Genomic DNA, 26324 nt, shown 5'->3' with positions numbered 1-26324 from the left:
GCTGATGATGATAGTGGGCGGCGGCGAGCTCCAGGGCACTGCAGCGCTGGAATAAAGGTAAGTATCCGTCTAGTTCCCAGCACGCTCCCAGCAGGGACACATATATGCTGCGCCCAGGTTTAAAGCCCACCTTCTGGACACCACATATATTTGTTACTGTGTCGTTATGGGGTTAAATGAAAGACTGTAAAAAAATAAATAAATTGTGTTTATTACAGCCAAGCACCTAAAAAAAAAAAAATTAAAGAAAAAAAACCTACAAAAATTTTGAGTCCCCCACCACCCATAAATACACGAATATTTGTATGTAAAGGCACTTTCATGACACCTATGTACAAAAATGACAATTGCACTACATACAGTATGTTATATATCGCTTCACACATGGTAGTAAGATCAATCATTCTAGGGCCATTATTCATGTTTAACTGTATAATGATGACCTGTAACAGCTTATAAGCATCTCCAAAGGACAATTTTGGGTATTAAACTTTGTCACCGTCCATGATCATTAGGGGTGCAACAGATCAAAAAACTCAGGTCGTTCCTCGAATCAGGTGTCTCGGTTCGGATCATTTTCGGATCAACAAAAAAAAATCTCACGCACTGTAATATCCATGTCATCTCCCCCACTGTAATATCCACGTCTTCTCCCCCACTGTAATAATATCCACAATCTCCCCCACTGTAATATCCACGTCTTCTCCCCCACTGTAATATCCACAATCTCCCCCACTGTAATAATATCCACAATCTCTCCCACTGTAATATCCACAATCTGCCCCACTGTAATAATATCCACAATCTCCCCCACTGTAATTATATCCACAATCTCCCCCACTGTAATAATATCCACAATCTCCCCCACTGTAATAATATCCACAATCTCTCCCACTGTAATATCCACAATCAGCCCCACTGTAATAATATCCACAATCTGCCCTACTGTAATAATATCCACAATCTGCCCTACTGTAATAATATCCACAATCTGCCCCACTGTAATAATATCCACAATCTGCCCTACTGTAATAATATCCACAATCTCCCCCACTGTAATAATATCCACAATCTGCCCTACTGTAATAATATCCACAATCTCCCCCACTGTAATAATATCCACGTCTTCTCCCCCACTGTAATATCCACAATCTGCCCCACTGTAATAATATCCACAATCTGCCCTACTGTAATAATATCCACAATCTCCCCCACTGTAATAATATCCACGTCTTCTCCCCCACTGTAATATCCACAATCTGCCCTACTGTAATAATATCCACAATCTGCCCCACTGTAATAATATCCACAATCTGCCCTACTGTAATAATATCCACAATCTGCCCTACTGTAATAATATCCACAATCTGCCCCACTGTAATAATATCCACAATCTGCCCTACTGTAATAATATCCACAATCTCCCCCACTGTAATAATATCCACAATCTCCCCCACTGTAATAATATCCACGTCTTCTCCCCCACTGTAATATCCACAATCTGCCCTACTGTAATAATATCCACAATCTTCCCTACTGTAATAACATCCACAATCTCCCCCACTGTAATAATATCCACAATCTCCCCCACTGTAATAATATCCACAATCTGCCCTACTGTAATAACATCCACAATCTCCCCCACTGTAATAATATCCACAATCTCCCCCACTGTAATAATATCCACAATCTCCCCCACTGCTGTAATATCCACAGACTCCCCCACTGTATATACAGTATGAGTAATGGAATTAGGAAGGAAGACTAGTGTTGTTTAGTCTTACCTTACAGAATAGAAGCCGCCAAGCTGGACAGATCCACGAGTTGAGGGGTGATGACGTCAGCGCGCACCGCTGCCGCCGGCGCGGTCGAGGCAGCGGCGCGCTCCGCGGAGCGCATGTGTGCCGATCCGAACAGGTTGAACCGCTCGGATCACGGATCGGTGACGATCCGTTGCACCCCTAATGATCATGCACAATTTTAAGGCATGACATGCTGTGTACATGATTTATATTTTTTAAGGAATGTGAATTAGGAATGGTTAATTTTATATTGGTATAGGTCTACTTAAACTCACTAGACATTTATTAGCCATTGGGGTTGATTTACCAAAACTGGAGAGTGCAAAATCTGGTGCAACTGTGCATGGTAGCCAATCAGCTTCTAACTTCAGCTTGTTCAAATAAGCTTTGACAAAAAAAACTGAAAGCTGATTGGTTACTATGCAGAGCTGCACCAGATTTTGCACTCTCCAGTTTTAGTAAATCAACCCCACAGCTAATAAATGTCTCGTGAGACCACCTCTTAACCATGCGCAATGAAAACGAACTGCTGTGAGGGAACCCGCAAGGCTGCCATTCATTCTGAATGGCACCCCCATGCATGTAAAAATGCAGTGTGTTTGCGGGTGCAGGAACCGCTGGAAAATCTCATGGTCACAATGACCATGCGATTTCCTTGCAGGTCGCATTTAGAAAAGGTGCATGCACCTTTTTCTGCGGGAAACACAGGCACAGCAGCCTATTCAAATGAGCAAACGTGGCCCACACACATGCATAGGTGTGAACCAAGCCTTTGTAAATCAACCCCATAGATGCACCATAAGTGAATCACTTGTTACCTTCTGGATCATTAGTTCTCTTATTGATATACAGACCTCAAATGAGGACCCACATGATCGCAAATATACAGCCTGGAAAAAAGCTTTCAATAACTCGTAGAAAATTTGAACAGCCAGTATGCAGGTTTTGAATTACTTCATTACTTCGCCATCCATGGGACTAAAGCCTAAAGTCTTGTAACGACAATGCACTTGGTGGATTAGATTATATCTTGTATACCATATGATCAAAAGTGATCCCATACACACAGTTAAATCAAGGATTACAGGCATGCTCATTTAGAGTATCTACTTTCCAAAGAAAAAGTGTGTAAAGTTCTGCCTAAATTATTTGCACTATAGGCTTGTTTACACATGCTTTGCCCTCTGAAGCGCTATTCTGCCTCCCCATTGCCTGATTTAACCCCTAAAAACCCACAACAAAGGCCCATACAGTTAAATTGGTGGTGCTTGGTGGGAGCTACTGCCTGCCGAATGCAGAAGGAAAGATAGTTTTTGCAGTGTTGCAAAGTTATGATTGTGCCAGGCATGTGCACAAGAAATAAACCATTCCGTTTTTAAAAAGCACTCCAGCAATCCACATCCACCTACGCACTTTTTTTTTTTTTTAACGTATGGCAGTAGAAAGGTGGTTAAAGTGATCCTGTGCCCAGACTATGCACATTAAGGTATTTAAATAAACTGAACAAGCAAAAAAGGGACTTTAAAACAAGTACTTATTTCCCTCTAACTACAGGCACTGTGGAGAAACAAATCTTTAGACTGCATTCACATTGCAGTGGGGCGTAAAAGTGAACAAAAGCCACAGAATTTTGCATGCATTGACAAAGCGTGAAAAAATATGCATGTCATGCTTGTAGTGCCATAAGGGCCATCTTAAAGGCAGGGCAAAAGGGGCAGCTGCCCTGGGCCCCCGTCATTGTTGTGGGGTCCAAAGCAGCTGCCTCATACTTGCCAACTATCCCAGTTTAAATTCCCTCGTCCCTTGAGGTTTTAGTCCCATGCTGTGTCCTGATATCTCAGTGTGAAGTTCCGTTATTAATGTTGCCTAGCTCTGCCCTATTGTTGTGTACAGATGACTCACCTGCAGACCCTGTGTTTACATGCAAATACCGGCATTGATATGTAAATAGGGACTGCATTCATATGTATAGAGCGGCAAGTCGGCAGCATTCATATGTAAATAGATGCAGTATTCATATGTATATCATGCCCCCTTGAGGTTATATCCACGATCACCTATACTGAATGCAGCCCACTGGGGAGTTAAAGGGGCATGCTTGAAAGTACTGTGGTCATTAAGCCTACCATTAAGCCTGTTCTGCAAAGGTAAGCAAATTAGTGGGGGGTTAGTGTGGGGTGTGCCAAGGTAGGCAGAGAAGGAATTACAGTTTGGGGTGCACAGGTGAGCAAGGAGGGGATGTATGGAGGTAAGGAAGGTGGGTGCAAAGATGAGCAGAGGAGGCAGGTAGGGTTAAAGGGGAGGGGATTGACGTGGAGAGGATGGGGGAGGTTTGGGGTGCAGAGGTTAGCATGGATTTTAGAATGCAAAGGTGTACTGATAGGTTGGATAAAGATGTAGGTCATGTGTAGGGCAGCACATTCATTTAAAAAGGCTGCTCTATGCACTACAAATGTGGAAGAAAGTCCCAAACCCTTTTTGAAAATCACATGGTGCCAAGGCACATGTCAGCAGATGCGTGAGGGTGTCATTAACAATTAATGGCACTGCTGTGTATCTGCTAAAGGGCAGCGTGTTTCTGTGGTGTCAGGAAAGCGATTTTGCATGTGTTCCCACACACACAAATGTGGACACAGGCTAAATGTCTCAGTTACATTGGTGGCCAGTGTAAATCTTCTCATTACATTGGTGCTTGCTGTAGAATCCTTTCATTCACACTAGTGGCCAGTGTGAATGTCAACCTTACTTTGGTGGTCAGTGTATATCCCTCCTTACATTGGTAGTTACTGTGAATGCTTCTATTACATTAGTGGTCAGTGTAGACCCCTATTACATTGGTGGCCAGTGTTGAAACTCCTCTTTATATTGGTAGTCGTTAACAAAAAAATCAGCATTGCCATTAATCACACCCTCCCCCAGCACTGCCACTGATCCAAGGAGTCCTAGGATCCCTAGGCGTTTTCTGTCTATTAATGTCTATTTCCTGTCCCCTCACCTCCCCAGTCCATGGTGTGCAGGCAGTGAGGAGATGATGTGCTGTAACCTCTATCAACCAATCAGTAAGCAGCAATGATGTGCAGTAACCTCTAGCAATCAATCAGTGAGCAGTATTGATGTACAGTAATCTCTAGCAACCAATCAACAAGCAGAAATCATGTGCTGTAACCTCTAGCAACTAATCAGTGAGCCGTAATGTGTGCTGTAACCTCTAGCAACCAGTCAGTGAGCGGTAATGATACAGTGCCCTGCAAAAGTATTCACCCCCTTGGCTTTTTACCTATTTTGTTACATTACAGTCTTTAGTTCAATGTTTTTTTAATTTGAATTATATGTGATGGATCAGAACACAATAGTCTAAGTTGGTGAAGTAAAATTAGAAAAATGTATACATAAAACTATGTTTCAGAAATAAAAAACTGATAGTTGGCATGTGTGTATGTATTCACCCCTTTGTTATGAAGCCCATAAAAAGCTCTGGTGCAACCAATTACCTTCAGAAGTCACATAATTAGTGAAATGATGTCCACCTGTGTGCAATCTAAGTGTCACATGATCTGTCATTACATATACACACCTTTTTGAAAGGCCCCAGAGGCTGCAACACCTAAGCAAGAGGCACCACTAACCAAACACTCCCATGAAGACCAAGGAACTCTACAAACAAGTAAGGGACAATGTTGTTGAGAAGTACAAGTCAGGGTTAGGTTATAAAAAAATATCCAAATCTTTGAAGATCCCTAGGAGCACCATCAAATCTATAATAACCAAATGGAAAGAACATGGCACAACAGCAAACCTGCCAAGACACGGCCGCACACCAAAACTCACGGACCGGGCAAGGAGGGCATTAATTAGAGAGGCATGCTGATAGCAGAGGAACGAAGCAGCAGACAGAAATGACACTTAGTGCTCTTAGCTGTGACAAGTACACACTATAGAGGGATATGCTTTGTTCATATTTCATGTCTGAAGTTTACAGCAACTTTAAATATACAGTCATGATACATTGACATTCTTGAATACCTATTACGCAACAGAAACCAGGTATCGCCCCAAAAGCCAGAAGCCATTTTTTTAAATTTAAACTGATGCACTGTAAATGTGTTACTTTTTATTGATTTTGCATATTGCAGTCCTATGCTGTTTTGTATGATATATTTTTATTTATTAACCTAACACAGCCTAGTCTTTTATGCTCAATGGTAAATGGTCAATTTAGAGATTTATGCCCCAGTCAAACCTGAGCTTAGTGGAAATGTGCAAGTTATCACGTGTCGCGTACCTGTCCTGCTGTCCTTACCAATGCCACCACCTGAGAGGGTTCCCTTCATCCTCCTCTCTATCTCCTCCTCCTATAGTCACAGAGAGAATGAGAGACTCTGCCCTGGGCCGGGGAGAAGAAGCATTGTAAGAATGTCGCGTGAAGGAGGGTAGGCGGAGCATTAGGCTCCGGCTCCGCCACTGAAATGATATGCACCCGGTCTGGCCAGTGACCGTCCATTTTATGGGGGGTGTCAGTCGCTCCCTCCCCCTGTCCAAGTACACCCTTTACTGCTAATATTATTAGCAAGTGCCGCACTACAGGCTACAAGCAGGCAGCGGTGCTGGGGGCTATATTCGTGCAGGAGGCGGCCGCAGGAGCCTGGGACTTGGGAGGACAGGTCAGGTTTTTTTTTTCGTGCGGGGGGCGGCTTTTTTGCTGCCCCCCTCCGCAAAGTGCCGCCCTAGGCCTTGTCGGCCTAGGCCAAGACACAGCACTGGGGCAGGTACTGATGTGAATGTACAATATAAATCTAAATCTCTGTGTAAGTTGAGGGAGCTACATAAGTACTTGTAATAAATAAAGTGAATATTCTGTCTAGGGCCCTACTTGGTCTTAAAGTGGTTGTAAAAGCTAAAGGTTGTTTTTACCTTAAGGCATTTCCTGCATTAGGGTAAAAAACCTTCCATGATCAGCTCCTCCCAGCCCCCACCCCAAATACTTACCCGAGTCCTATGTCGATCCATAGCTGCTCACAGGACTCCAAAGCAGCAGTGGGAGCCTTTGGCTCCGGCTGCCTTACAATCAAATCCTGTGAGGAGGGGGCAGGGCCTAGATGTGCTGTGTGTGTCAATAGATGCGCACAGCCCAGCTTAAGATTGAGCTTTCACAAATGCCCCTATGACAAACAGCATGCTATGGGGCACTCGGATAGGGGGGGGGAGTCAAGAGCACCGGCAGGGGGTTCTAGAAGAGGAGGATCGGGGCCGTTCTCTGCAAAACCATCTTTATTGTATTAAGAATAAAAAAACAAAAACGTACAATCACTTTAATTCAGCACTGCTACTGTGTTTGCAGAACATCTGCACTGGGTTCAGGTGCCACTCGGTCCCCATGTACACAATGTATAGGTTATCCAATACATGAACATTCATATGACCTACTGAGAATGTTTTAGGAATATTTCTGAGCACTTTCTAAAATGTATCCATGGTTGAAATGTAAAAATCATATTCATTTCCCCATTGAATTTAAATCATTTCCAGCCTACTCCTATTAATCTGATTTATCTTGATTTTGTAAATTTACTTTTTGAAGATCCTCACACATTTACATCCTTGAATAATGTGAGACGTATTCACTATGTCCTGTGAGTAAGCACTGCTGTGTCACACATTTCACTGAGCCTACCTTCTGAACTACAGTTGTGCTGAGAGGAGGAATTTCAGGAGACGGAGTCAGTACAGGAATCAGTGTTTGAAGGCAAGGTACCATGGGATATGTAGCCCTTAGAAATTGAAAGTAAACAGCAGAGGAGAAGCTGAAAAGCATGCAGGGAATCCAGGAAGGTGTGGAATAAGATGACCTATAGTCTGGCAGCACTCATCATGAAAGGAGATTTTTCAAGTAAACTTGTATTGGATTGTCAAAATAACTATTGTTTGTATTGCAATGCTGATGTTATCAAATAAAAGTGTATGCTGTCACTATAGAACTTTTTTATATAATTCAGTTTTTCCTTGTAAATAGAATACTTTTTCACCTTTTTTCATCCCTTCTTGCATTCCAGTTCTGTGGATTTCCTGCAACCTCTTTGCAACTACTTCGTGTCTACATGCATGCACTCCAGAGATAGCTGCATGACATTTCTCAGGACAGGTTTGCTAATGGTGACAACAGTGGGCTATGCCTCCACAATTTGTGTTGAAAAGGCCACTTGCAGTCTCCACTGGAAGCCATGGTGACAACGCAGGGCACAACTGAAAGCTAGGGACCAAGCGTTGTCACACCAATAGAAGGTTATGGTGCACTAATTACACATCTGTAGTATCAATTAAGGTGCTGATATTCCATTAACCTCTTGCTGATCATCTCACACAGGAGTACATCCTGTGTTGAATCTAGTACATGATCTGGCACTTCGGGGTAGGGGCACAATGGCTATGCTGTGTTCAGTAACAGCACAAGCCGATCAGCGGGGGCCAACCAATGATTGACCGCCGGAATCCGCTGATCGGCAAGGAGGAACACAGGACAGAGCTCTGTCAATGTAAGAATCCAGAGCTGTGTCCTGTCAGCAGGGATGCGATGATTTTTGTTTTCCTGCAAATCAAGGAATAAAAACCGGCACATCCCTTAGTGAAAGCACCTCACAGTACTCACATAAAAACACTGGTTAGGCACACATTTAAGCTTTTCATCATCCTAGATGTTTACCCCCTTCCCAGCCAGTGTCATTAGTACAGTGATAGTGCATATTTTTAGCACTGATCACTGTATTAGTGTCACTGGTTCCCCACAAAGTGTCAGTTAGCATCAGTGTCAGATTGCCTACCATACTATTGCAGTCCTGCTACAAGCTGCTGATCTCTGCCATTACTGTACTAGCATTAAAAAAAAAAAATAAATACAAATTCCAGTATATACACACACACACACACCATAGTTTGTACACACTATAACTTTGGTGCAAACCAATCACTATAACGCTTATTGGGATTTTTTTTTTTTACCAAAAATATGTAGCAGAATACATATTTGGCCTAAATTTATGAAAAAATTCGATTTTTTTTTAAAAAAAACTTTGGATATGGTTTATAGCAGAAAGTAAAAAAATTGTTTTTTTTTTCAAAATTCTCAGTCTTTTTTCATTTATAGCACAAAAAAATAAAAAACCCAGTGGTGATCAAATACCATCAAAAGAAAGCTCTATTTGTGGGGGAAAAAAAAAGTATACATTTAATTTATGTACAGCTTTGCATGACAGCGCAACTGTCAGTTAAAGTAACGCAGTGCCAAAAATCTTCCGGATGTCAAGTGGTTAAAGCAACCCTGTCAAGTTCCACAATAATTCAGACAAAAGGTCCTGTAATAGTAGGGCTTTATATTATTTACCTCTTCAGCACCTTGTGCCCTCTGTATTACTCTATGGCATTCAAATCTCTGTAAATTTTGGATGCTTGTGTCCCTGCCCCACACTGTGGTTCTTCCCTACACGATGCCTATGTCACTGTAGGAAAGACAGAAATATAGGTCGCTGCAGACAGGAGAATAAAAGCTCTTTTATTGCAGGACCTATCATCATGATTATTTTTTAACCTGACAGGATTGCTTTAAACAGACAAGTGAGAACATTCAGTGAGCTTCTAATGCTCTCCAGTAAACATGGCAAGTGTTCCATGGTCAGAAAATGTATTCTGTATACCCTAATCTGGGTTCTGTGTAATCCCCTGCAGAACAAAAAAAAAAAAAACTCTATAGAGGGTCAGTAGGAGGAAATTAGGAGTGCGTTGTGTAACTTCCTCTCTCTGCCTCCTGCATCACCAATCACATACAAGCTTTCAAAGCAAACTTGAATCTGATTGGTGCCTGAGAAATACATCTTTTTACTATCATTTTTTATTACACTGGACATTGCAAAATGCAATGCAAAAATGCCTTGTGTTACAGTCACCTGCCCTTAGGTACCCAATGGGCTCATGTTCAAATCCCAAAAAGGAAAAAAGGTTACCAGCATCCAGGACAACAATAGCTCTTTAATTTATGCATGATCAGACATGGGCTGATATTTTTTTTAAAAACTCTGCTATTCAACATATAGCGGGAATGTTTCATGCTTCCTTAAAGAGGAACTGCAGTCTGCCCACATAATTAGTAATAAAAACATCTTTGCCATTGTGAAGCTTCCCTGTAACCACTTTGCATATTATTTTATATACCGTATTTTTCCATGTATAAGACGCTACTTTTTCCTAAAATAGACTGAAAATCGAGCAGCGTCTTATACACAGCCAGTCAGCCTGGGAGAGAGCCGTGCGGTGCATAGCTGGTCATAGCTTATAAAACAGCTTCCTCCAATCACAAGCCATATGACGTCAGCTGGAGCTGGAGGTGGAGGTGAAGGCGGAGGTGGAGGTGGGGACTGCGCAGATGCGATCCCGTTGGACGTGGAGACTGTGCAGATGCATGAGGGAGCGGAGCATTTTGAGCCCAAGATGTCAGAGAATAATAAAAGTAAGCGATTGTCTTATTCTGCAAAATTCAAACTGAGTGTAGTTAGCTATGCAAAAGAGCATGGGAATAGACCTGCAGAGAGACAGTTTGGACCTCCCCCCACTCCCCCCAATAAGCACACAGTATGCAGACCACTATTGGGAACTGCAGTTTCCACAAGGTGATACACAGAGATGAAACAGATCTTCCTACATAAGCTGTACCTATTTATCTGCAGTTTTCTCTTCTCTACATCTGTTCAAAGTTCTGAATTTATAAAGCTTGTCTGAGAGTTCAGTAAAAAGGGGGCGGGGAGCTGAAGTTACACTCTGCAGAGCTCAGTGAGGAAAGTTTTGAGAGCTGAATGGAGGAAAGGGGGACCCCTCCTTCACACTGCACACAGGTACAGAGCTGAGGCTGTCAATCAACTGGAGGTCCCTCCCCATCACCATTTTTCTCTTGGTGTCAGGAAAACTTGTCAGAAGTGATTCATACTGATAGCAGAGGAATGAAGCAGCAGACAGAAATGACACTTAGTGCTCTTAGCTGAGACAAGTACACACTATAGAGGGATATGCTATGTTCATAGGGCAGAAGATTTAATAGATGGAAAGATGAAAAATTACTGAAGTTCCGCTTTAAGCTCTTTTGAAAGCACAGAGTATCAGTTTAAACAAACAAATCCAACAGTTTAAAAAGAACCCACAAATCTTCCCCTTTTTTGTATAGAACTGAATAGTTTGTAGTTCCTATGACAAGACTCAGGTCACAAGCCAATAGTGGAGCTTTAGCCTGAAAGGGGTGGAGCCACAGTTATGGGCCACCCCCCCACTGAGAGTATGATCAGACAGTGGAGAAAACAAGAATAGTAAAGTGATATGCTGTATAATATACTGGTATGTAAACGTTACCTGGGGTAATTACTTTAAAAAAAATGCATTCTGTTTTACCTGTTTAAAATATTGATTTCTTAATTTTGGGTTGGAAAAGTGGGGGGCGTCTTATACACGGAAAAATATGGTATACTGTAATTCTGTACTTGCCAAATTTGCTGCAGAAAATCTCCCTCCACTGAGTCCGGCTGCAACCATTTTAACTGTGGGCAGCTGAAGCTGCTCAACAGTCATATAAAAAGGAAAGGATTTTGGCACTCCAAATAACATGATGCCCTTGGTAAAATAGTATAGTAGTAGCTATAATAGTAGGTCCTTTTTTAGCTCAATGCCATGGTCTAATGTTCTTGTAATAAGGAGGCAGCCATCCTCAGAGGGTGTCCAGTGCCTCTGAGAACAAGTAAGAAAGCAGAGATAGGGGGGAGGCGCCAACTAAATAAATCCTACTGGTTTCAGTGTATCTGTGTAAGGTTACTTGTAAGTGTACACCTTACACAGATAAACTGAAACCAGTAGGATTTATTTTAGTTGGCGCCTCCCCCCTCTCTCTGCTTTCTCAGCTGAAGCTGCTGCCTGTTCACTTCCTGGATTTACGCAGACACACACCTCCAGCTCTGCAGCTCTCATTGACCCTCTTATAACTTATTCCCCTTTCCTTCCTGGCAAACTCTCACAAGGGTGAGAAAGAGAGAGCTGTGCATGATGTGATAAGCCTAGGCTTTTTACCAAACAAGAAACAGGAAGTGGGCTGTATAAGGTATTTACTGGCAGAAAAAAAAATGTTTTACTATCCAAAGTTAAAACAACAAGGGCAGAAGATTTAATAGATGGAAAGATGAAAAAATGACTGAAGTTCCGCTTTAACCTCTTTTGAAAGCACAGAGTATCAGTTCAAACGAACAAATCCAACAGTTTAAATAGAACCTACAAATCTTCCCCTTTTTTGTATAGAATTGAATAGATTGTAGTTCCTATGACAAGACTCAGATCACAAGTCAAGGGTGGAGCTTTAGCCTCAAAGGGGTGGAGCCACAGTTATGCAAGTTGATTTTGAGGGGGATTGGGGGGTGTTCCTTTCCAGCTGGGAAGCCATATAGCGGGGGTTTAGGTATGATGCTTTTGTATGCTGCGATTTCAGCTTGACTTTAGCTGGCAAATAGATGGGTGGAATTTTGAACGAAAATTCTTAGCAATAGAATGTTAGAATGTTCTAAGAAAGTTTTTATTTTTCTGATCTATAGCGGGTCAAATCGATGTTCATTTTCAACCAAATTGACAGTAAAATTAGAAGGAGAATGGAACATTTTTCTTGAACGAACAAGTTTCTAAAAGTGTATGTAGTTTTAATTTAGTAAAGGTAATTTATTCCAACATCAAATGCTAGAAGCAAACAAAATCTTTTGAATGACATTCGAATGTTCTGAGAATTTTCATAAACATTTTCCTAGAACACTTACTAAGAATTTTCATTCAAAATTCTATCCATCTATGGCCAGCCTTTCACAGGGTTATTTTCTTTCTTTTGAAGACATCGTAGGAGGGATAAGTCTGTTATTAGGAAGGTTCCCATTGGGTGACATAGCAAGTTTGCATCAGTATAGTGTAGGGTTTGTATGTCAGTGTATTACATGTAATTTCCTGATGCAGTTCCCCGATCAGGTCTAGTGGTATGTTGATTGCCGATTGGTCCTTTTTATTCCCCAATGTCATGTTGTGATTGGTTGTAGGCTCTATTTAAACGGTTGGGTTTTTTTATTTGGGTTGAAACATTGTGCTTAAAAAGAAAAAAAAAAAAAAGATGTAGACAGTTTAAAATATTGCTGATATAAACTGAATAGCTGAGCTGTTATCTGATAATGCATAAATAAACCCTATTTTTTGCATGCAGATGCAGTTTTTTTCTTGATATTTGGCTATTTTGCCTTTATGCATCTCAAGTTCTACTTTCCAACTATAACTTTATTGCATCTTTAAACACAAGGCTTTATATCAGTAATCACTAAATAACACCAAAACTCAAATATTGTTAACAGGTTTGTACACCAAAGCTCAAAATTATCATGAATGAAAATAAAATTATTACATACACATTATATTTATACATATATATATATATATATACATATATATATATATATATATATATATATATATATATATATATATATATATATATATATATATATATATATATATATATATATATATATACATATATATATATATATATACATATATACACACACACACACACACACACGAAAAAGTATTCATACCCCTTGAAATGTTCCACTTTTTATTATGTTACACCCAAAAAGATAAATGTATTTTACTGGTATTATATGTGATAGATCAACACAAAGTGGCACATAATTGTGAAGTGGAAGATAAATGATAAATGGTTTTCAACCTTTTTTTTTATAAATAAATATGTGAAAAGTGTGGCGTGCAGGGGTGGACTGACCATCGCACTGCCCGAGGGCCCTGGGCCACTAGGAGGCCCCATAAGGGTTGCCAGCCTCAGTAAAACCAGGAACAGTATGTAAAAATCTGTGTTTTTTTTTTTTTTTACATCTGTCTCTGAAATGTCCCTTACCGACATCCTTTTGGTCTAAAAATCCCAAGATTATAGCTGCCCCACCTCTCCAGTACCTTCTCAGCCAATAGAAACAGGTCTGTGTATAGTGTGTGTGTGTGTGTGTGTGTGTGTGTGTCCATAATCTCTGATTGCCTGGGGGCCCCATAATCTCCTATTGCCCGGGGGCCCCTTGAGTTGTCAGTCCGCCCCTGGTGGCGTGCATTTGTATTCAGCCCCCCTGAGTCAATACTTTGTAGAACCACCTTTCACTTCAATTACAGCTGCAAGTCTCCACCAGCTTGGCTAGAGTGTGACATTTTTGCCCATTCTACTTTGCAAAATAGCTCAAGCTCTGTCAGACTGGATGGAACAGCAATCTGTGTCTGTGAACAGCAACTTTCAAGTCATGCCACAAATTCTCAATTGGATTTAGGTCTGGACTTTGACTGGGACATTCTAATGCCCCGTACACACGGTCGGACTTTGTTCGGACATTCCGACAACAAAATCCTAGGATTTTTTCCGACGCATGTTGGCTCAAACTTGTCTTGCATACACACGGTCACACAAAGTTGTCGGAAAATCCGATCGTTCTAAATGCGGTGACGTAAAACACGTACGTCGGGACTATAAAGGGGGCAGTGGCCAATAGCTTTCATCTCTTTATTTATTCTGAGCATGCGTGGCACTTTGTCCGTCGGATTTGTGTACACACGATCGGAATTTCTGACAACGGATTTTGTTGTCGGAAAATTTTATAGCCTGCTCTCAAACTTTGTGTGTCGGAAAATCCGATGGAAAATGTCCGATGGAGCCCACACACGGTCGGAATTTCCGACAACACGCTCCGATCGGACATTTTCCATCGGAAAATCCAACCGTGTGTACGGGGCATTACACATGAATATGCTTTGATCTAAACCATACCATTGTAGCTCTGGCTGTATGTTTAAGGTCGTTGTCCTGCTGGAAGGTGAACCTCCACCCTAGTCTCAAGTCTTTTGCAGACTCTAACAGGCTTTCATCTAAGATTGCTATGGCTTTCTTTCAACAATGGCTTTCTTCTTGCCACTCTTCCATAAAGGCCAGATTTGTGGAGTGCAGGACTAACAGTTGTCCTGTGGACAGATTCTCCCACCTGAGCTGTGGCTCTGCAGCTCCTCCAGCATTACCATGGGCCTCTTGGCGGCTTCTCTGATTAATGCTCTCCTTGCCCAGCCTGTCAGTTTAGGTGGATGGCCATGTCTTGGTAGGTTTGCAGTTGTGAAATACTCTTTCCATTTTCAGATGATGGATTGAACAGTGCTCTGTGATATGTTCAAAGTTTGGGATATTTTTTTGTAACCTAACCCTCCTTTAAAAGGAGAAGTCCAGCCTGAGCTTTTTAGGCTGGGCTTCTTCTCTGGGTCACAGGAGTGCAATTCCTTTTGCAATCCCATGACCCGTTTTCAGCGGAGAGCGGTCTGAAGTCCGCTCTTCACTGACGTCACTGCCATCAGTCAGTCAAGGCAGCTCATCATCCCGACTTTCAAGTCTGGATCAAGTCTGGATCAGCCAGCTGCTTTAACTGATGGCAGTCTCAATCGGTGAGTCTCAGCTCCAATGAGCGTGGAGGAGCAGAGAGAAGAGACGCTGATTGACAGGCAGCAGCTCAGTTCTGTGAGAACTGACTTGTCGGCGCAGTTCGGTGGTTCGGTTCTTAGTGCAGAGACGGAGGGGGACAGCTGCAGTATCGGTCTAATGCTGCATCCACATAGGTAAGTATGAATCTTTAAAAAAAACCAAAAAAAACCAAAAAAAAAAACATACTTCTCTTTTAAACTTCTCCACAACTTTATCCCTGACCTGTCTGGTGTTTTCCTTGGCCTTCATGATGCGGTTTGTTCACAAAGGTTCTCTAACAAACCTCTGAAGGCTTCACAGAACAGCTGAATTTATACTAAGACACAATTACACACAGGTGGATTCTATTTACTATAGGTGACTTATGAAGGCAATTGCTTCCACTAGATTTTAGTTAGGGGTATCAGAGTAAAGGGGGCTGAATACAAATGCACGCCACACTTTTTAGATATTTATTTGTAAAAAAAATTTGAAAACTATTTATTATTTTCCTTCCACTTCACAATTATGTGCCACTTTGTGTTGGTCTATCACATAATATCCCAATAAAATATATTTACATTTTTGGTTGTAACATGACAAAATGTGGAAAATTTCAAGGAGTATGAATATTTTTCAAGGCACTGTATATACCTCCACACGCTAGTTAGAGTTTCTTTGGATTTGATATGTTAGAGTAGAGTACAACTTACAAATAACTGTATAGGCATGTAAGGGCCTACCTGAACACTATTCAGATTATACTCAGCCATAACATTATGACCGCAAGCCTAATATTAAGTTGATTCCTGCTTTGCTGCCAAAACATCCCTGACCCATCGAGGCATCAACTCCACTAGACCTCCAAAGTTATGCTGTGGTATCTGGGGACAAGCTGTCATATCCTTTAAGCCTCCTCCAGCTTGCCTTCTTCCCATAATGCCTCCTGGTTCCATCTCCTCCCCAGTGGCGCACATGCAACCAGCCATTCACATGATGTAAAAAAAATTAAATTAAAAAAAGTGATTCATCAGACCAGGCCACCTTCTTCCATTACTCCGTGGTCCAGTTCTGATGCTCACATGCCCATTGTGGATGCTTTTGGCTGTGGACACGGATCAGCATGGGCACTCTGACCGGTCTGCGGTTACGCAGCCCCATATGCAACAAAATGTGATGTACTGTGTGCTCTGACACCTTTCTATCAGAACCGGCAATAACTTTTTCAGCAATTTAAGATACAGTACCTCTTCTATTAGATCAGACTACACAGGTCAGCCTTTGCTCCCTACATGCATCAATGAGCCCTGGTCACCCATGACCCTATCACTGGTTTGCCAATTTTCCTTCCTTGGACCCCTTTTTGTAGGTGGTGACCACTGCAGACTGGGGACATCCCACAAGAGCTGCAATTTTGGAGTTGCTCTGATGCTTGCCTATTTTTTCTGCTTTGAACACACCAACTTCAGGGACAAAATGTTCCCTTGGTGCCTAATATATCCCACCCAATTTCAGGTACCATTGTCATGAGATAATCAATGTTAATCACGTTACCTTTCAATGGCCATAATGTTATGGCTGATTGATGTACATCCAGTTATCCAGGTAAGCCATTACATTACAAAAATATTGGTAAATTATGCTGAACTACCAGTTTGAATCTACAGAAGATCTAGTGTAGAAGCTTGATGGACAGTTACCTACTTTTCTGGCCTAAGCAAACCATGCACAGACTGAATAAAACACATCCAATGACAGTTATTTAGACACTGATGATTGGTACTTTGCCCCCAGAAATCAATTACATTTTCAATTTTACAACTTTGACATGGCAGACAACAGTAAAGCTGGTTACACATTATACAATTTTCTTGTTCAATCTCCTTTAGATTTACCTAGATTTCAACTATGTAGTGCAAGAGCCTGCATAATTGCATACAAATTGAAAGTGTTTAGGTTTGACCTCATATTATATGGTTTTGGTAAACCTACAAGAAAATTGTATAATGTGTATAAAGCCAGCTTAAGTAACAACTACAACATTATAAAAACACAAAATCACATATTATGTTTTTTAGCCGTACCAAAATACCTTTCAAACTAGTGTTATCCTTAACCTTTCAAATTAGTGTCTCTTTATTTGAGAAGTTGTTGTATAGCAGCAACTATGGGAAGCCAGTACAGTAGGTCAGTTTCAAGAAAAAATGTTATTGTGAAAATTGCGATTTTTAGAAATGTGTGACAGGAAAGCACTTGCTCAAGGTCATAGCTGACACACAAATAAAACTGTATACACACAAGCAGAACTTCTTAAACCTGCTACACCCCCCAACGCTAACCTTGTAGAAAATCTGTAAATATATATATATATATATATATATATATATATATATATATATATATATATATATATATATATATAGCTATAGCATACAAGGCCTTTGTGATCTACATTGGCAAGGGTTGGCGGAAATGCACAGCACCACTTGTTGGATATAATATCAGAAAAAGATAGCACAAAGAATGCATACTGCATGCATACTGTTAGGTAATGCTTACTGCATACATAATGATACCCTGTACATTCTTATTTCATTGTGTCTGCACTACTTGTTACAGTTTTGTGTAATGTATTCCAGTGATTACCTTAACAAAATTATTAATGACAAGGCAGGCAGAAAGTGTTTTGACTGTTTGAGTTGCTACAAAATGATAAAATGTCCCAGCTGTGTATAAATAGAACATATGCGGGGAATGGCTAATTGATACACATTAATAGTCACTTAATAAGAGGACATTGCTATCCAGATATAAAATCCACAATATTTTACAGCAATGGGAAACACACCATGTGGAAGACACTAGGGTTTGAAACAATGCCAGCTGTCATTCCTTTTAACAAAACAATGACTAACATGACTGGTTCTATACCTGGAACATTCCACCAATGTTTATTGAAGACGAAGTTGTGGCATTAAAAGCTTGACATTAGCAGGGTGACCCCTGCCCCACACTGACCTTATTAATAATCCTTTAGTTTGTGAATGAGGCCTGTAACACAGTTGCACTACTGGCTACATTGTGGGCCCTTTCAGCTAGGATTTTTTCTAACTTCTATAAATGAATATTGATATTCATGTTTAAGCAAAACAAATGGTGTGCTCTTAAAACTTGCTGTTGACTGCAAGTTAGCACATTCCAGCAATAGGGGCACCTAATACGTCATGAGATGGCAAAGACAAAGGATACTCAACAGTAACCCACTGGGGGTCATTTTAGACTTGACCATCTTCAGCTTCAGAAGCTGCAAGTACTTGAAATGAAATCAGCCACGATCGGCCTCTTCCAATACTCTATTCAGGACAAGATTCTAAACAACACACAATGACATACTGCAGAAGACTCCCCCCTCCCATTCGCCAGAACTGCCACCTTTACAAGGTAAACAGCTGGATGGATCCCTCCAAAACAAGTGCACAATCAGAACAGAGAAACCATTTGCTAACCTTTCAGATTTCTGGGATGGATCTGTTTTGTCCGAGGCATGATCCTCCTCCTCCTGGAGCCTGGTTTTCCTTCTCAAAAATGGAGAGCAGTGCTCGCAGAGAGAAGCCTCCATATACCCGCCAAGTGCATCAGTTAATCCAGCAGCTGAACAAGGGAAGGAAAAAAACAACATGAGGGAAGATAGGACTAAAGGAGGAAGCCTGGATGCACTGGCCTGGGACTACACTCCCCTCCCACACCTCCTGAAATATAAAGCACTGCATCTGATTAGTAAAAATAATACCGAATGGAAAGTCATAGAGCAGTGCTAGAAAAAAAATTTAAATAAAATGGAAAGGGGCTCTAAAGAATGCTAGATCAGCCTTTACACATACATAAACACACACATACAGGACACACACCTCCTTCAGGGCATTGCAAAACAAAACAGCATCATCCTGCACATGAAGATCTCGCTGGCTGCTCGCCTCTGGATCATTCATGGTTTTATGAATCACATGCGATGTGCACAGCCCACCAATGTGCCTGCTTTACAAATCGGGATGCCTTGTCGTCCTATTGCAACACTGCAAGCAAGTATACTGGGGAGGGAAAGAGAGAGGGAGGGAGAAAGAGAGAGAGAGAGAGAGAGAGAGAGAACAAAAAAAAAAGAGAGAGAGAGAGGAGGAGGGAAGGGGGTAGGGAGACAAGGGGTGACAGAAGAGAGAGAGATAACACTTGCTAGCCTGTGAATGAAAGCTCCCATGCAGCTACTGAAAAGGCATCATATATATAAGCACACAGAGAAGAGATCCTTCCAGCAGCACAGGAATTATTGGTGCTAAAGGGGAGGGAGACAATTAGATCATCATTACCACACTGAAATGTGACTTTCACGGTGCCTGGCTTTTTCATTTATTATGCTGTCCAATTGGGGTTCTTTTTGTTTTTTTCCAGTAACCGAACTTCGGTATTAAAACGATGAGTCTTGTTATGACATGATGGATGGTGCAGGAGGGTTTTACAAAAGCAGAAAAATATATAGACATCAGACAAGAAAAGCAGGCAGTAGGCAGACAAGGAGATATCCTACCTATACCAGAAACAATCAAACATTTAGATTTTGCATATCACATATCATTGAACAGGAGTTTAGAGCATACAGGTATTACATAAGGGGTACGCCAGGGGTTAACAACGCCCCATCTCTCTACTGAAGGATGGGCATGTAAGAGCTGAGGAAAGGCAGGGTGCCATGAGTGCAGTCTGGCAGCATGAGGGGGGGGGGGGGGGTAGAAAGGGGGGTAGAAGGGGGGGGGGGGGGCGACGACCTTCTATAATGCTGTGGATGGCTTAGCCGGGACTGCGATCTAGCAGATCTTATGCACTTGACTGTTGGAAAACAACAAGAGGTGATACAGGATGTCTGAATAATGTGCAGCAAAAGGGGGAAGGAACTAGCAGAGTGAAAAAAATATGAATGAAACTGGGAGGAGGAGCTTGGGGAAACCCCTATGCAACATAGAGCGCCTTACAGGAACCCAAGAGGATTAGAGCTGTGGGGAGAGACTCTCCGCTACATGCTGTAAGCCAGGGCCTCTTGGTCATACAAACACTGGAGATGTTAACTCTTGCAGACAAAACGAAGGAAGCAACACTAAAGCCTCCCACTTCCCTCTGCAGATTACACAGAGGTTTAGGCTGATGAAGCCACACAGTGAGGATATGTATAAAGTGATGCTTGTGCTCAGAGTTTTGTCTAATGTGCAAAAGGGGAAAACAAGGAACCTTTTATTTGGATGCAGCATCCGTTTACTGCAAACAATGTATCAAAACAAAAAACAATGTTATAAAATACCCCACTTATTTTTTCAATAAATCAGATTAGCATAGATTAATTAGCATAATGCCATGATTCTAGATTGTTATTAACCACTTGCTTACTGGGCACTTAAACCCCCCCTCCTGTCCAGACCAATTTTCAGCTTTCAGCGCTGATGCACTTTGAATGACAATTGCGCGGTCATACAACACTGTACCCATATGACATTTTTATCATTTTTTTTCCCCACAAATAGAGCTTTCTTTTGATGGTATTTGATCACCTCTGCGGTTTTTAGTTTTTGTTAAAAAAAAAAACTGAAAAAGGACAGAATTTTTTTTTTTTTTAAATTATATTTGTTTTATATTTTGTTATAAAATTTTGTAAACAGGTAATTTTTCTCCTTCGTTGATGTATGCTGATGAGGCAGCACTGATGGGCATCAATAGGTGGCAGTGATGTGCACTGATGGGTGGCAGTGATGGGCACTGATTGGGAACTGATTGATGGCAGCACTGCTAGGTGGCACTGATTGGCACCACTGGTGGGCATTGATAGGTGGCACTTGTGGGCATTGATAGGTGGCACTGCTGGGCACTGTGGGCACTGGCAGGTGGCAATGACAGATGGCACTTGCAGGCACAGATGAGGCATGTGTGCCTCCTTCCTCTTCGGGACCGATGTCCCTTTGACATAAGCCGGTGATCGGCTTTTTTTTCCTCCTCACGCTCTCAGCATGAGGAGAAAACGAAACCGATCACCAAGCTTTTGTTTACATCATGTGATCAGCTGTCATTGGCTGACAGCTGATCACATGGTAAGGGTCCGGGACCGGCCCCTTACTCGGATCTGTGATCATCCAAGTCTCTGTGACTCGGTGATCACATCGCGCACACCACGCGCCCTGCAGGGTGCGCGCGGTGCACGTGCACAGGGGAGGACGTCCCATGACGGTCCCATTGAGGTCCGCGCTGTAGCCGTCATTCAGCTATGGCCCGGACCTCAAGTGGTTAAAGGTAATCCCAAGGTTTCTAAACATTAAGCCCTTGTTTACATTGATGCGATTTGACATGTCAAATCGGCGGCAATTGCCGGCAATGGCACCGTCCTAATCAGTGTGCCGCTGCATTTGCCGCGCCGCACCGATTTCAAAAAGTAGTTTCTGTACTACTTTTTGCGTTTTCGAGCTGCGATTTACATTGACATATGTGCAGAGGTCTCTGAAATCACGGCCGAAAGCTGAACTCAGCTGAACTCGCACGGCTTCATTCCTGCAGCTCAGTGTGAACCCGGGCTTAGGGCCAGTTCACACCACAAACATGCACTCTGGATTACGTTCCAGATCACTATTCACACCACATGCAGTTCCAGTGCGTTTTTGATACAATTTGCTAGGTTCCAGTACAGTTCTGTGCATAAAAAATGCAACACTGCATTATTTTTATTTCTGCACCGGAAACTGACTGGAACTGACTGCATAGGTGTGAACTAGAGCCATTGGAATACATGGAAAACACTGTGCATTTATTTTTAGTTCAGAAAAAAAACACACGGAACTGCATGCTACTGGTGTGAACTAGCAGTAAATGCAATGCATTAAAAAACACAAGTGCAAACATGACATGAACAAGACCGAATAATCAACAGAACGTCAAGGATACCAATGCTACAGATCTCTTGCATCCCACCACATTACGCATATCTCCCAAAAGTCTCCCTTATTTGGAACCAAATCCCTCTGTCCCTCTTTAAGGCTCCATTTGCACCATGGCGTTCCGGATCGCGGATGGAATCGCCACAATTCCGAATCACCACAAAATGCGGGACACGCTCGCAATCCCAGTTACTTTCAATGGCACCCAAATTGCAGCTTACTTTTGCTGCAATTGTCGCAGCCGACGAATCGCGGCAAAATTGTGCAAACATAATCGCAGGACGCCTTGGGCGACAGGCACCCGCGATCCTGTTTGCGCCATTTTACTGCGATTCGTCAGGCGACAGTTGTGGCAAAATTGCGCCACGATTTGGGTGTCATTGAACATAACGGGGATCGCAAGTGCGCCCAGCGTTTTGCAGAGATTCGGAAACGTGGGTGGAATTGTCGTGATTCTGCCCACAATCTGGAAAGCTATGGTGTGAATGGAGCCTAGCGTTAGCTGCCAGAGCCATTTCTGCATTTTCGTGCACACGTTTAAAAAAATAATTTTCGGCCTGAAGATTACATAAAACCCCCAAACATGATATATTTTCTAAAAGCGGACACCCTAGCAAATAAAATAGTGATAGTTTCATTTTACATGACACAATATTACCGCAAAGGTTCAGTAAAAAAAATTCAGTAAAAAACACACTAAAGTGAATTTTAGGGCAAACAAACTCAAGAAACTACGAGGTTGCACCAAGTAAATAGATACCGAGCATGTCAAACCCTAAAATTGGTGTGCGCCTGTGGAATGGCAACAAACTTGCGTACCCTATATTTTCTATAGGTGATGCTTCAAAAGCACCCTATAGGTCATCAGTTTAGTGTCATGGAAGAGGTCTTGTGCTAGAATTATTGCTCTCCCGCCAGTGTGCGTGGCGATATGTAACATGTGTGTCGCAATCAACATTTTCACATGTAGACACCCCCAACGTGTGCGTTTACACTCATACATGCGTATATGTGGGGGTTGGGAGCCTCAAATGGGCAGGGGATTTTATGTGCTTGGGTGTAAAAAAATTTTTTTTGCTTAACTATTTTTTTTCATCGCATAAGGGACAAAAAGTCCCCTATGTGATTATTTTCAGGTGAAGGGTTCTCCTTAATGAGAATGTCTCTTCTGGGCTCCACTGAATTTTTTGCAATGCATAATGCATTGCAATACATCCCCTCCCAGAAGTCTGCCTGTCAGTTTTACATGCAATGCCGGTGGCTGTGTGAAACCCCCCACTGTCATTACGTCGTATGGACCTGGAAGCAAAAGGGTTAAAGGCCCACTTAGAACGTTTTATTCCAAACGCAACAAAACAACAGAATTTTACATTAACCACTTGACTTCCAGAAGGTTTTAGTCCCTTCACGAAGAGAGCATTTTTTGCCATTTAGCACTGCACTACTTTAACTGGCAATTGCTTGGTCATGCAACACTGTAACCAAATTAATTTTTTTTTTTTTTTTTCACACAAAGGGAGCTTTCTTTTGGTGGCATTTGATCACCACTGGGTTTTTTATTTTATGAGATATAAACACAATAAAACCCAATATTTTTTACTTTTTGCTATAAAACATATAAAAAAAAAATCTTCATAAATTTAGACCAAAATGTATTCTGCTACATGTCTTTGCTTAAAAAAAAATCCTAATAAGTGTATATTGAAGGCTTATAGGTAAGCCTATAAAAAGCTTACTTTTGGTAGTGTAAATATCTCCTAAACAGTGCTCGTGCACCAATGACATCACTGGCGCATGCGCTCGGAAGAAACAGCCAACTGTGTTGCTCCTTTAGAGCCCTGTGCCATAACTGGTGGCTCCCGTGCGCATGCGCGGGAGTGACATCATTGCGGCTCCGGCCAGTCACAGAGGTGGAGTCCGCGAACCCGAAAGCAAGGCAGGTGAAGATGGGAGCGCCTGCAGCTCTCACATCTCGGCGCTGGAAAAGCTTTGTTTTAAGATAAGTTTAACATAATGTGCTAGTATGCGATGCATACTAGCACATTATGACATTACCTTGCAGGGTAAAAAAAACAAAAAACGTCCAGCGGTTTACAACAGCTTTAATTTGTTTGGTGAAAGGTATAGTGTCTACAAACGATTGTATATATACACTGGAATTTACACAGCTATAGGCACTAAACTGTAGTGGCGGTGATCAGCGACTTATAGTGTGACTGTGATAGGGTGGAGGACAATCTAAAACGAATAGACACAATCTGGGAGAGTCACTGACACCGATGATGCTAGTGACACTAAGGCTGGGTTCACACTGGTCCGACAAACGCTCCGACATTGGGAGCTCATGTCGCATGACGTGTGAAATTTAATGTTTCCCTATGGGAGCCGTCCTAACTGGTCCGACACAAGTCGTTCCGACTTTAGAAATGCTTCCTGTACTACTTTGGTCCGACTTTGATCCTACTTCAGCCTATTGACTATCATTGAAGTCGGATCAAAGTCGGATTGCCGTCTCGCATGATCCGACTTCGGCACGCGACTTGTGCTCAGATCATCTTGAGGGGGAACTCCGCGCCAAATTTTAGATAAAAATCCAGCATGGGTTCCCCCTCCAAGAGCATACCAGGCCCTTGGGTCTGGTATGGAACTTGAGGGGAACCCCCTACGCCGAAAAAGCGGCGTGGGGGGTCCCCCCAATCCATACCAGACCCTTATCCGAGCACGCAGCCCAGAACCGTACCAGGCCGCATGCCCTCAACATGGGGGGTTGTTGCCTTGGGGGAGGGGGGCGCGCTGCGGCCCCCCCACCCCAAAGCACCTTGTCCCCATGTTGATGAGGACAAGGGCCTCTTCCCGACAACCCTGGCCGTTGGTTGTCGGGGTCTGCGGGCGGGGGGCTTATCGGAATCCGGGAGCCCCCTTTAATAAGGGAGCCCCCCAGATCCCGGCCCCCCACCCTATGTGAATGAGTATGGGGTACAGCGTACCCCTACCCATTCACCTAGGAAAAAAGTGTCAATTTAAAAAAAAACACTACACAGATTTTTAAAGCATTTTATTAGACAGCTCCGGGGGTCTTCTTCCGACTTCGGGGGTCTCTCCGGTTCTTCTCCACGCTCTCCGGATCTTCTGCCGGGCTCCTCCGCTCTCTTCTGCTCTTTTGCCGCTCTTTTGCTAAAGTGGAGGAGCCTGGTCTTCAATCTTCTGCCTTCTGCCTTCTGCCTTCTGCCCTCTTCTCCTGATGTTGACACGACGCTCTCTGGGGCTAGAATGCTCTCTGTGCGCTCTGCTCTGACTTATATAGGCGGTGACCCCGCCCCCTTATGCCGTCACAGTCCCTGGGCATGCTGGGACTGTGACGTTTTAGGGGGCGTGGTCATCACCCGATGACCACGCCCCCTTATGCCGTCACAGTCCCAGCATGCCCAGGGACTGTGACGGCATAAGGGGGCGGGGTCACCGCCTATATAAGTCAGAGCAGAGCGCACAGAGAGCATTCTAGCCCCAGAGAGCGTCGTGTCAACATCAGGAGAAGAGGGCAGAAGGCAGAAGGCAGAAGGCAGAAGGCAGAAGATTGAAGACCAGGCTCCTCCGCTTTAGCAAAAGAGCGGCAAAAGAGCAGAAGAGAGCGGAGGAGCCCGGCAGAAGATCCGGAGAGCGTGGAGAAGAACCGGAGAGACCCCCGAAGTCGGAAGAAGACCCCCGGAGCTGTCTAATAAAATGCTTTAAAAATCTGTGTAGTGTTTTTTTTTAAATTGACACTTTTTTTCTAGGTGAATGGGTAGGGGTACGCTGTACCCCATACTCATTCACATAGGGTGGGGGGCCGGGATCTGGGGGCTCCCTTATTAAAGGGGGCTCCCGGATTCCGATAAGCCCCCCGCCCGCAGACCCCGACAACCAACGGCCAGGGTTGTCGGGAAGAGGCCCTTGTCCTCATCAACATGGGGACAAGGTGCTTTGGGGTGGGGGGGCCGCAGCGCGCCCCCTCCCCCAAGGCACCACCCCCCATGT

General features: G+C 42.8%; 1 protein-coding gene across 3 annotated transcripts in view; it reads right to left on the bottom strand.

The window, feature by feature from the left end:
• The window catches only part of HIVEP1 (HIVEP zinc finger 1), a 243681-nt gene that overhangs the window by 172149 nt on the left and 45208 nt on the right, over positions 1 to 26324 (bottom strand). Inside the window, exons 1-2 of one of the 3 annotated variants that reach the window (XM_073631068.1) lie at positions 19257 to 19436; positions 18855 to 18999 (exon numbers count right to left, since the gene is read on the bottom strand). The exons of 1 other annotated variant lie outside the window; for it this stretch is intronic. In XM_073631068.1, the coding sequence (XP_073487169.1) occupies positions 18855 to 18894 (40 nt within the window). In that variant the 5' untranslated portion in view covers positions 18895 to 18999; positions 19257 to 19436. Of the gene's footprint in view, positions 1 to 18854; positions 19000 to 19256; positions 19437 to 26324 lie in introns of those variants that run through there. One more of the 3 variants, XM_073631067.1, reaches the window with a different exon arrangement.

This window comes from Aquarana catesbeiana, linkage group LG05 (genome assembly GCF_042186555.1).
Source record: "Aquarana catesbeiana isolate 2022-GZ linkage group LG05, ASM4218655v1, whole genome shotgun sequence".
Lineage (NCBI taxonomy): Eukaryota > Metazoa > Chordata > Amphibia > Anura > Ranidae > Aquarana > Aquarana catesbeiana.
This window is presented reverse-complemented; position numbering and strand designations above follow the sequence as displayed.